The sequence below is a fragment of the Zerene cesonia genome, chromosome 22 (assembly GCF_012273895.1).
Source record: "Zerene cesonia ecotype Mississippi chromosome 22, Zerene_cesonia_1.1, whole genome shotgun sequence".
Taxonomy (NCBI): Eukaryota; Metazoa; Arthropoda; class Insecta; order Lepidoptera; family Pieridae; genus Zerene; species Zerene cesonia.
This window is the reverse complement of record NC_052123.1, coordinates 4,060,046-4,072,829: the sequence shown is the minus strand read 5'-3', so window position 1 is coordinate 4,072,829 and position 12,784 is coordinate 4,060,046. Positions and strand designations below refer to the sequence as shown.

At 31.3% G+C, this 12,784-nt stretch overlaps 1 protein-coding gene across 2 annotated transcripts in view; it reads left to right on the top strand.

Moving 5' to 3' along the window:
• The first annotated feature begins 797 nt into the window (after positions 1-797).
• The window catches only part of LOC119835991, a 19,854-nt gene continuing 7,867 nt past the window's right edge, over positions 798-12,784 (top strand). The window contains exons 1-4 of one of the 2 annotated variants that reach the window (XM_038361143.1): positions 798-917; positions 6,000-6,039; positions 6,754-6,810; positions 12,235-12,324. In XM_038361143.1, the coding sequence (XP_038217071.1) occupies positions 6,037-6,039; positions 6,754-6,810; positions 12,235-12,324 (150 nt within the window). In that variant the 5' untranslated portion in view covers positions 798-917; positions 6,000-6,036. Of the gene's footprint in view, positions 977-5,999; positions 6,040-6,753; positions 6,811-12,234; positions 12,325-12,784 lie in introns of both variants that reach the window. The other variant, XM_038361142.1, reaches the window with a different exon arrangement.

Below are 12,784 nucleotides of genomic sequence, written 5' to 3'. Positions count from 1 at the left end.
GCATTTGCCTATTTATTATATACACACCGCGGACATCTGAGCAGATTTTTTGAAGGTGTATTTATTATTTGCTGACGTGCGGATGATTCGGTTATATATTATGATGATGAGGACAGGATTTTAACTTTTTTATTGCAAAAAACATTTATTAACTTTATTCCTTAAAAAGCAAATTATATGAAAACAATTAATACGTTCGTAATTTATTTTATTTTTATGTTGTAAGACTAACCGCATGTCCCAGGGTTGCCGGAGATTACCCGCCAATTAAAAAGATAGCCAAGTTATGTATTTCTCTCTAAATATTCAGATACATAGTTAGTTTTTGTGAAATCGTTCATGTTGTTAGAGATAACAAACTAACAAATCATCAAAATATCAAAAACAAATACTTATAATATAAATTTAGATTAATAATATACGATCAGATTATAAAACAAAGCACTGATAAATCTGGGCGAAGATGTATAATGTACTAGCGATCTGTCCTGGCTTCGCCCGTGGTACATGTATAGCCTATAGCCTTCCTCAATAAATGGGCTATCTAACACTGAAAGAATTTTTCAAATCGGACCGATAGTTCCTGAGATTAGTGCGTTCAAACAAACTCTTCAGCTTTATAATATTAGTATAGATTTTGATAATTCTTGGGTGAAACATGAATCAGGGCGGACTTGTTACACACCAACCTGATAACTTATCCCTTCTATGAACTTAGAAATCTATTTACTTAATAAATTATTAACAGTTATGAGACACCCAATACCCAATGTCTAGATTACTAACTCTCACTAGTCCACCTTTGGAAAGGGAACGAAAATTGTTGTGTAGAACTGTCAGTTGTTTTAGCGCCCTGGTGCAGTTTGCGCGCGAAAAGCGAAAGGTTCGCCATAGGAAAGAAGCGTGCGTTCAAAAACGTGTGTGAAGTTTTAATTATTTATTTAAATAATTGTACGCTCGTGTTATTTTTTTATTTGTGAGTATTTTGTTTTTTGTTCATAAATATTAAATATATTCTATGCTCCGTACGTATTTACATTAATTATAAAATATAACTCATGTGTAAAATTGAAATGTAAAAATTTGTTAAGTTTAATTTATTTATTATACATTAAAGGCACTTTATAAGTTGTCACCGTTAAATTTTATGATTAATTTATTTTACCATTAGGCATTTACATAAATGTAATCTACAGAATAGTACAATTATTATACATTTTATATTTAAATTTTATTTTTCTTATAGTATTATATTCAGTAAAATATGTTTTTCACATTACAATTTTTTTAAACACAACATAAAAATACTTGATTATTAATTGATATTTGTTATCAGAATAGAAAGCCAATTAAGAGTACTGCAACAGCTATAAATAAAGCAAAAAATACCTAAACTAAAACACTATCGCGGTTACGTCCAATGTCAAATTAATTTGAGAAAAAATCAGAATAATTGCGATTTTTTTTTTAATTTTCTATCGTATCAAATTTTGTAGGACTGTTGTCAACCTATAATCGAACAAGCATTTAATCTGAAGCAGATAAATAATAAAGCAATAAACCAATATAAAACATTCCCTACGCTACCCTGTATATGTATGTACTTAACAGAACATAACAGTTCTAAATAGTTCATGGTACGCGTCACAAAAAATGTCATTAAAATATACTGCTATGTATGTAGAAACTATTAATACAAACGATTTATATTTTTGAAGTTCGAAACCGCATAGAACGGATGAATAAAACCCATGACATAGACCACAGTCTAATAATCAATACAGTCATTCAAGGAAGATATTTTTAACAGGAGCCTTAGCTATATACGCCTGGCAGAACGGGACTATTTATTCTTTCATCTCTCACTCATATTTTAATGCTCTTTGGTAACATACATGTTTTATGCGTCGTCTCTTCGGTCTACCTATCAACAAATCAATAACAACGTTTGTTGTGTTTTTATCATTACTATAATATTGACTTTTACTTAGCTGTGACAACCAACCTGTTAATTACTTGTTATTATAAGTGAATTAAAGAATAATTTCATTGTCTAGGCGTTTTCGGTTTTTACTATACATAAAATCGTTGTACTACTGTATGCAGCTATTTATACTGTGGTATAGCCAAACCATCTATGTCAAATGCATTATGACACAATCGAAGGAATAGATAACAGAGCGTGGCGCAGACCGTAGAATCCGGAAGCAATCCACAAAAACACGCATGCAGCATTGCACACGTCTCTTCCGAATTGCGTGTTGAAAATTGGTCAGCACTTATGACATAATTGTGTCGTTTAATATAAATATTTATAAATTGCTAACTCGTTGACAACTTTGTAGGTGAAAATAATAATGAACGATACGCGGACGTATTTCTTAGATGTTTACGATGATAAATTCACTGTTTAATTGATGTTCATTTATAAACTTGATATGATAACAATGACGTTATGTTGTGTAATTATAGATTTAATAATTGCTTTTAATCATGTAGAAATGATAGATATTCTCATTTTACAATATACTAAGAAGAAAGAAAGAAAATACATTTATTTGTATAAGGTAAAGTTAATAAAAAATAATCTAATTTACAAAACGTTAAATAAACCTTATATAAACGGGAGATCCACTCAGTGTATAAGAGTCTAAGCCCATTAAAGGAACTTAGACTCTTCACTGATTTTCAGTGGATACCACATTGACCCCTGACAGTGGCAGCGTACATGTAGAAGTACTATAATGTACTACAACTGTTATTATAATTATTAACACGCTTATATCACCTGTATGTTTGTATGTAACTTCCTTTAGACTCCTATACCATATGTGCAAGGAAACCTTACGTAAAATAACTAAAAAGAACGTTACGTTACGTTCTTTATCCACTATTTTCTAGATTTGGTATTATTTTAACTTTTCCCTATATCTGATGATGAGTCTATGTATCTATTGTTACGAAATGTAAAAGCAAATAATGATAAAATTTCTGTGAACAGTTTGAAGAATGATATCTTCTATATTGTGGTGATATATATACATATATAGCAGAAAGCGGGGTGACCTGATGTTAAGAGTTCACAGCTCAAACACACTTGTATCACTGGTGGTAACTCACAGTAGTTTTGCCGGTCTTTTAGAGACAAATACGCTCTTCTCTTTAACGCCCCAATGTCGTTGGTAGGGAAAACTGCAGGTGGTATATCATTGCCGAGGGGGTCGCGGACGTATTTTAATCAGCTCCCGTGGCCCCTTCACCCAAGTGGCTAGACGGAACACAGTGGGGTTTTGGTCGGTAAGAATCCGACATAACCCACGGCTCCATCCCCGGGGGCCGTGGGTATCTATGCAAGATTTCCCCACTATAAAAAAAAAAAGGTGGTATACCATTCAATAGCTTCACCTGGAAGGAAGTTGCGTGTGAAGTGTGCAGTACTGGAGGGCCCATCACCAGTATGAATACGAATCTATTTTCATGATTATTGTCAACCGACTTCAAAAAAGGGGGTGGTGCCTACTTCCAATGTATTTTTCGGGCTTGTTATTTCTTTAATTTCTAAGGTAAATTTCGACTGGGTGAAGCGACTTTTGAGATACTTTTTTATATAAATGTGCCTCACACACTAACGCACAGCATCCCAGCATCCCAAGTGGTCTCATCACAATTTGAAAAGGGTATTTATTTATTTTTGATAAGAATCATTATTATTTAAAGATTTTTAGAGGGACAGATAAGACTTTGAACGGTCTCGGTGCTATTTTAAATATTTTTGCGAAAACATAATTCTAACACTACAGATTTAGCTCTAAGTAAGATCTGGTATCTGGAAATTGCCAGGTGATATTATATTATGATTCACGTTTCATCATTTGCTTCACAAAAAGTGACAAGACTCAATTTTCCACAGATTGCATCTAGACTGTGTGGTAACCAGGAAATGCATATGTCATATCTCATACATTAAATACGTTTATATTACGTAATGCTAACAATAAACCTTTATGCGTTTATTTTTCCTAAAAAACATACAAAAATATTTTCACAATTAATCACAGTAAAAGTGGTTAAAAGCAAAATTAATCAAAACTCAGTGCCTTTGTTTAATTACGTATCTGATATTTAAATTTTATGCGAGTTTTGTTTGGGTCATTTAAATATTACATTTTTAATTATAGTAAAAATAAGAAAAAGACGTTAAAAATATTTCACTAATGTTTCTTTGATTTGTGCAATTTCTTTTTTCAACCGACTTCAAAAAAGGTGGAGGTTATTAATTCGACTGCATATTTTGTCTTTGTTATCTATCTTAACTTCTTACTAGATTAATCAATATTTATGATACTATTTTTATTTGAAAGCTAGTAGCTGCATGTGGTTTGAATTTGGTCTAGTTGGGACAATTTGAAGGTAATTTAGTTTTTTGTTAAAAAATTATATAAACTATGTGTTATAAAATTCTTATTATATATTATAACCATAAATAATGATAGAGAGTTTTATTTATTGTGAATAAAAAAATCAAATCTCAGGTTTTGGAATGTAATGTCAAAGTATAATTAACATTACCAGTACACCTAATCGAATCAAAAATATTATTTATGTGCTGCATATTTTATTAAAAAAGGAACAATATATTTTTATCTCTTATACATTAAAATAAAAACAGTCGAACCGTAACATAATCTACATTTAAATATCCCCATTAAAAAGCAACTTGAAATAATATATTTTCCATCGATTTCTACAGCTTGTAACTAGATAACTTAGACCTAGGCCACGGTTGGATAGCTGAATATCGAATACCTAAAATAGAAAGCGACAAAATGTGTTATGACCTAATTACCTAGTGCTACACTTGAATGGTTAAAACCTAAGGTATCCATGGCAAAAGACTTCACAGTGCCAGCAACATACTCGTATCTTTTATATTGCTAATATTTAAATGAAGATGTTGAATCGTCATTATTTTAGACTACTTCAAGTGCTCTGTGTGTTATGTTACTATCAATCAACATATTTATTTTAAAATATGACGCAATCTATTAAAAATGATGCCCAGAACGTTATTCTAAAGGTTAAATATTATCCTAAAGGTTCTACACTGAAGCGATGGTTACGACAACCTTCATTTCAGAGATAAGCTTATTGCACTGTTGTTCGCTAATCAATCCGATTGTTATCAATGGAAGATTAGTATTTTCTTGTGTTTGATTTTACGCGAGTATTATACATTTAGAAATCAAAAAATTTTGAACGGATTTTAAACGCGATTTACAGCGAGCGTGGTCACGGGGAGATTGAGTCTAGTCTAAGTAAAGTGTTTGAAACGTCGGATTAATAATATAATGAATAAATCGCGTTTAAAATCCGTTAAAAAGTTTTTACTTTCTAAATGGAAGACTATTTAAATTTTATCTGTAATATGGTATTAAGAAATTAGCTCGAAAAGAAAATCGCCTAATTTACTCGGTTTTAACTTTTAATGTGTAGCTTTCTAACCACCAAATTATTAGCCAAGAAGTTTTTGAGTCAAAAATCGTAAATATCGACCAAAAACAATCCTTCCTAACATTATAATCATAATGTTAGCATAAATTCTTTCTACTATTATGCAATGGATTAGATTAATCACAAGTCGTTCAACACTAAGTTTAATGACGTGTGAGAGTGACTTAATTACACTTATATGGATAAGGAAAATTTACATTATATGGTGAATTACCTGCGGCATGTGGTCAATCGTGTGTCGTGACTTACGCAATATATACAGAGTATTAAATAATGGTAATATTGCTTTTTACTCTGTGGCGTTCCTATATGAAAGCGCGCCAAAAGAAAAAAAAAATGATTTTTTTTTTAAGTAGTATCTTTTCTTTATTTATGATTCGGCAAATGGCCTGCCGCTTAAAAAATCATTTAACATTGTTTTAATTTTAATGTCGCTTACCATAGTTTTAATGAATAGTTAATTTTAATGAAATTAATATTTGTTACAGGTACTAAGTGATAAGAACAACAGCTGTAGCCCGTGTCATGGTACGTTATTGTTTTATTTGTAGCTTTATTTGATTAAATATGTTACTCTTGAACTTGTAGATATATTAAAGAAGAAACAGGATTATTCGACTTATTTTTCATATTATATGTATATAATAAATAATCAATCTATTAAAATCGGAATTATAAGATATTTCGAAAATGATTAGTATTCTTTTTTGGTCAACCTATATGTAGTCTGTAATTTACCTTTATCCATCTGTTTCTTTACCTTTATTCACATATATTATATTATGTAACGTATTTCTATAATCACCTTTCGTCCGCTGATCGTAATAAATGTGTAATAGCGTTCACTCACACGAATACATAAACCTACAGGTGTGTACGTACGTAATGTACACCACATTTGAAAATGTTCCTTACATACACGTGAACAAACATTCGAACATTGTACTAATGTTCGCACGCATGTAATATATATATATATATATATATATATATATATATATATATATATATATATATATATATATATATATGTGAAAATTTTTTTGAATATATCAGTCAATCACACTGAAACTACTCAACGTATTGTGATTAAATCTGACTTGGGTGATAGAATGTTTTTTATTTCGATTAAACACTCCCTTGGAATAAAACAGGGATCTTGATATCCGGGCGAAGCGGGGATGAGCGTCTTGTAATAAGTAATTTTATGTGCATTTAATGACTGAATAATTAATATTTCAGTGGCTCGGTGTGTTGATTACGCTTAGTATATGGAACTACGCGCACACACATCAGGGGGTGAGTATATTTTAAATTAATATACATACTGTAGAATATTTTTTTTTTTTTTATGTTACAGTCGGCAATGGAGCTGGTGAGACGCCTGATGGTAAACGCTACCACCGCCCATGAACATTTGGAGAGGCGTAATGCGAAAAAATTAATCCTCTATGTTACTTTTAGTAATCACTACTTGAGAATTATTTACATGAACATGATACTATAACAGCAGTGGTGGCTCAGTGGTGAGAACCTCAGACTCCAAAATCGATTGATTGAAATAAATTGATTTTTCATAGGAGGCCTGTGTCTCAGCAGTGGGAACGTGTATGGGCTGTTTATGATATGATAATATTAAATAATACATGTCAAATATGGAATCATTTTAATCACGAGTAGTCGATTTTTTAATCAATGCGCTTATATAAGTTTCGCCTGTATGTCCATTGGTCCATTTATGTACCAGTTGGTTACATATAGAGTTTCAGAGTCAATTTTGACCCACTTTGCAGTTTCCATAATTAAAGCATTTTTTTTGTATCATTATTATTCGTTCGAATACGCTTTACACGACAGTTGCGCATACGCACATAGCTAACATAGTCTGTGTATCACACAATTTGTGTGGAATATATCTTTATCTCTGTTATTACATTCTACAATACGACTTGCCTAATACTATCTGTTAATTGGTCGTTATTATTGTCTCCGTGTAGACGTACCATAATACAAAAATCTCTTAAAAGTAAGATACTTTCGTATTAACTTGGCTCTGTGTAGACGCAACATAACAATAAACCAACAATTTATCACTTTTAACACCTACTAATTAACAACAACGGTTTTCAGATACAATTGAGACAAAACTGTTATATCTGCTATTGTTTAAAATACAGGAAATAAATGCTTTCTATAAAGTCAACGATCACTTAAAGCTATGCTATAAAAAGTACTAGCTTTCCACTCCCCTTTTGCAGACATACACCTCAAATTATAACACATTAAATGAATTCACACAGTGCATTTGAAAGGAAGAAAACAGATGATTGAAAATTAACTATCTAAAGAGAAAAAGTATAACATACTAATTACACAAATTTACTGAAAATGTATGAATATACTGAAATTTTCTAGATTTATTTCACAAATACCGCTTCTAAATCTTAATGATGGCTATAACAATAATTCATTAACAATAATTGTTGTTAACAACACATACAGATAAATTGATTCATTCAGAACTATCTCAAATATTGCTCATAACTACATGTAATTTATAAACATTTTTCTCCTTTTTTATTATGCACTAATTATTTCTGAGCTGCTGCCCTGGTAGGTGTAGATAATACGTGCATTGTCATAAACGAATAATAATTTATAGTATCGCTAATGTAGTGAAAACAATCTTAAATCGGATGTCGTTGCCATTGTTAAAGTTCCGATATACGTAACACACTAACATAACATCACAGAATCCTACTATCCTACTAATATTATAAATGCGAAAGTTTGTAACTATGTGTGTGTTTGTTGCTCTTTCACGCAAAAACTACTGAACCGATTGATATGAAATTGGTACGTAGACAGCTGGACAGCTGGAATAACATATAGGCAACTTTTATCCCGAAATTCCTACGGGATACGGACTTACGCGGGTGAAACCGCGGGGCGCAGCTAGTAAATTATATGTGAAATGTAATTATTATTTTCCTAAAGAAATAAATTGCCATATCAATAATTCAAATGGTCATATTACACGAAATAACGGATTGCTCTTAATCATTTAGTGGCAACAACAATAACAAATGATAAATAAAGTCTTTATTAAAACTGTTAAATTCGTACAATTTATATAAATAATTTAGTTAAAAAAAATAGTATAGTTAAATATCGGTAGAAACTAAAGCCTTTGTTAGTTAGTTGATAACAATTAAACAGACAAATACTTAAGTCAAAAAGTAAAAAAAGTGGTGTTCACCCATTTGACAGTTCACAAAACACATTCTGTCACTTCAGTTAGTTTAAATAAGAAATGTAGTTAGACTAATATTAACGTGCAATTCGCAAAACATCTCCGGCATTTAATTTAGTCGTAAATAGAACTACAACTTCAGCCGCTGAACGGAGCCATTTAATTAAATAAACAGTTCAAACGATAAACCGATATGATGCAATAAATAACTATAATTGTAGTGGATTTACTTTTACTCTTATCCAACTGAACCGGTATCTTAGCTGGAGGCCCTTCATCTTATGGTGCATTTACAATGGCGCGATCAGCGAGGCGATAAGCGAGGCGATAAGCGAGGCGATAAGCGAGTCTATAAGCGAAGCGAATAACGAACACGCATGTGTAAAACAGTGTATATCTGTTTTATAACATCGTCGAATCAAACACAGTACTATGCAACTATTTAACGCCTGTCTTCTGTGGTGGTAATTTTCCTGTACTAGCTGGCCCAATTCGTGTCGAAGTGTGCTGGACTCCCACATTGAAAATCCGATTTGATCCGATCCGATTGTACTAGAGTAGGTTTTCGGACGTAATCAAAGGAACCAATGGAAACAACTAAAAACTTTGTTTTTAACTTTCAAAATCTTAGGTCAATATAATTTGTTAATATTTTATTTTAAAGTATACAAACGCACACACTGTCATACACCCACACACACATTTCCCTTACATTCTTACACACACACACACTCAGTTTATTTGGGCTTTGTAATATTATTATTATTAGCTTTTTCTTATATTACAAGCGGCTTATATTACTGCTCTGGCTTCACTCGTGGTACGTTCTAGCTAGCTAGCTTCGAGCTATTTAACTTTCTTTTAAAATCGAGCATTTTGTCTCTGTACAAAGCATTTATTTATAACTTCAATATAACTTAATCTAACTTTACCATTGCCCGCTATTGTAGCAACTTTCACGAGCTTTACTGGGCTTTATGTAATCAAACTTCCTGTATGGCAAGCCATATTAATATCATAAGTGGGAAAGTGTATCTGTCAGCATTTCCTCTTTAAACCGCTAAGCAGATTAAGATAAAATTTAATGCAATATAATTCTCGAAGAAAATATATTTTTTAGTAAAATAACCTACTATTGATATTTTTTTGATTATAGGTCTAAATAAAAAGTAAAGTCCCGTGTGGGGTATGGGGCAGATTATATACATCTATTTCATTGATCAATTTTCCTTATGGACAATTGGGTGATCAGCCTTCTGTGACCTGCCAGACCGGGACTGACCTGACCGGGAATCGAACTCAGGAGCCCTAGGTTCTACGCTCACGCGTTAACCTCTGAACCAAGGAGGCGGTCATACGTCTGAATAAATAGGTATATTTACTGTTGCACGCGTAAACTGCTGTACATATTTGGTTAAAATTTTGAGATGTTTGGTAAAGTAATCCAATTCTTAGATGAACTCTTACAAATATTCTTGAACAATAGATTATCTAAGCTGTAGCTTAATGGGTACATGGGAAAATCCCTTACCACCTGTTCAAGTTCCAACTTAGTTAAATAACGAAACCAAGCTTATTTTACTTTAAAAATATAATTATTTTTTACGAAAATCCAAAACGCTTTCAAATTTTCAAAACTAAACCAATTTTAAATAGTACTACATGGGAGGCACCAGCTTTTAAATAAAAATGTCATTAACCTCCGCATTTTTTTAAAGTCAATTTAAAAACAAAAATTACTAGCCATGTCATTAGTCACGACAATGTTTGTAGCATAGATTATAGACATAAGTAATGGAGCATTATAGTTATTATCTGTGGTTAAACTAATGATAGATATCTGATCTATTTTCTATGTCAAACCACTCTTACTTAGCCTCCAATAAGGCCAGCCACGCTTCCTGCACCACATTAATAAATATTTAACTTTGTCTTTCAGATAAATAAAAAATATAAGAAAGTTACATGTTATATCTGGTTACACGTGTCCATAGTAGATTTTTATACGCTTTTATTAGCTTCACCTGTATGTTTCTTGACTTCTTCAGACTCGATTTTGATGAAATGAAATTCTTTGTTGCTTATAAAAAAAGAAAAACTGAACATAACATTTAAAGTAAGCCAAAGGCGGCCTTATCGCTAGGTAGCGATACCTACCAGGCAAGCCTCTTTTAATAGACAGATTCAACCATATTCAGGCAATATTCAGATTCGGTGACAATAAAATAATTTCATGAGTTCATTCCGCTTATTAGGATCGCCAGAATTCCGTGAAATTACGGCTATATGTTGATATATGAGCAAATAAGACAGTTTAGTTGAATCTGTCTTTAAAGCTGTTTTTATAACTATTGTATTTATTATTATTAAGGTATATAATTATACCATAAACATTGTTAATTCACTCATCTTTATCGGAACATGGTAGGTAAGTTTTATGAAAATTTACTATAACATTAATTCAAAATGTGTAATTTATATTTATAAAGACATAATTTATATAAATTCCACTAATTGATTATCTATATAGTTTATTATTAAAAATCAAGCTAATGAATGAGTGAATAAAGCTTTATTGTACACACCAATAGGAAATATTTCAAAAGCACAGACTAAAAATACAAGTTGCACAAAAGACAACCTTATGGCTACAGAGCCATCTCTTTCAGGTAACCAAAACAAGCTAACATTATTCTCTAAACCGCGATTCAAGTTATCTCATAATCAAAATTTAATCAAGTTAAATACTTTCTTACATACACAACATTCGAAAATTAAAACATAAACAAAATTTACATATATAATACAAGCTACGTATCAAATTATATCTATTTAATCATAACAACAACCACGTGTAACAATTTTTATGGAAGATTAATTACTACCTCTCGCTTTCATAGATTATGTCAGATCAAATGAACCAGATTCTATATTGCGTAACACTAATCCGTTGATATTTGAAAAAAGAATGGTGTAGCCTACTTTCAATGTGATTGGTACGTGTACGCTTGGCGGGAAATATAACTGCGATCGTTTTTTTTTTTATTTTTTTTTTTATGCGCAGATTGTAATGTTGTGTGCGGAAATAATAAATGTTATGTTACGTTTACATTGTCAGTATTTGAATAATAATGCTAATGGTCATTAATGGATTTGTCAAACTGGGAAATTTGTATCGATTAAATTAAAAATTATCTGTTTATCCGATAATTTATTTCCATTAATTCCATTCCATAAGTTTTTATGAGCTTTCCTTTTCAAATCAGTTGAAATATATAAAACATACTTTTTAATTATTAAATGTTCTATAAATCATCAATTATTTATCCTAACCAAACAATTTTTAAATGACAATAGAACAAAAATGTTTTGTTACTGAAACAATATATTTATTCTCCATAATATAAAACAAAAATCCCAAAATTCAGGCAAAACATAATTCTAATCTATAATTTATTTATCACTTTCAGAACCCAATTCAAAATGGCGCGCATTGGGGCTGGGATATGCGGACGAGTGGGCCGCAAACCGTGGGACATTATTACGTCAAATTGCCTGAGGTAAATTAAACATATATACATATGAATATAATTGAAGTATCTGTAAGCGAATTATATATATTTTTTATTACACGTTACCTAAACACTTTTTGTCTGTTTTTATAATATATTTTTATGTTTGCCTTGTGTGGTGAGTGTGTGAACTTATAATGTGATTTCTATTGTACACTTCAGTCAAATTCAATAACGAATTAATGTAAACAAATAAACGTAGGGTCATCACAACTCAGTTTGTTATTCTGAGCGTCGTCTTTCGAGGAATAACTCTACACATGTAGCGATTAGTGGATAATCAACCATATGCAAGCTGTCTTTAGATTTAAATTATGTTTACTCAATTTCGAGTACAGTTATTACAGTTATTTCATATTCGTTTACATTACACTAGTCCGGTCAATTTAGACCAAAAAATGAGGGTGAAGTTACATAAAGTCCCAACAAGCTGAATTTCTGTGAAGTT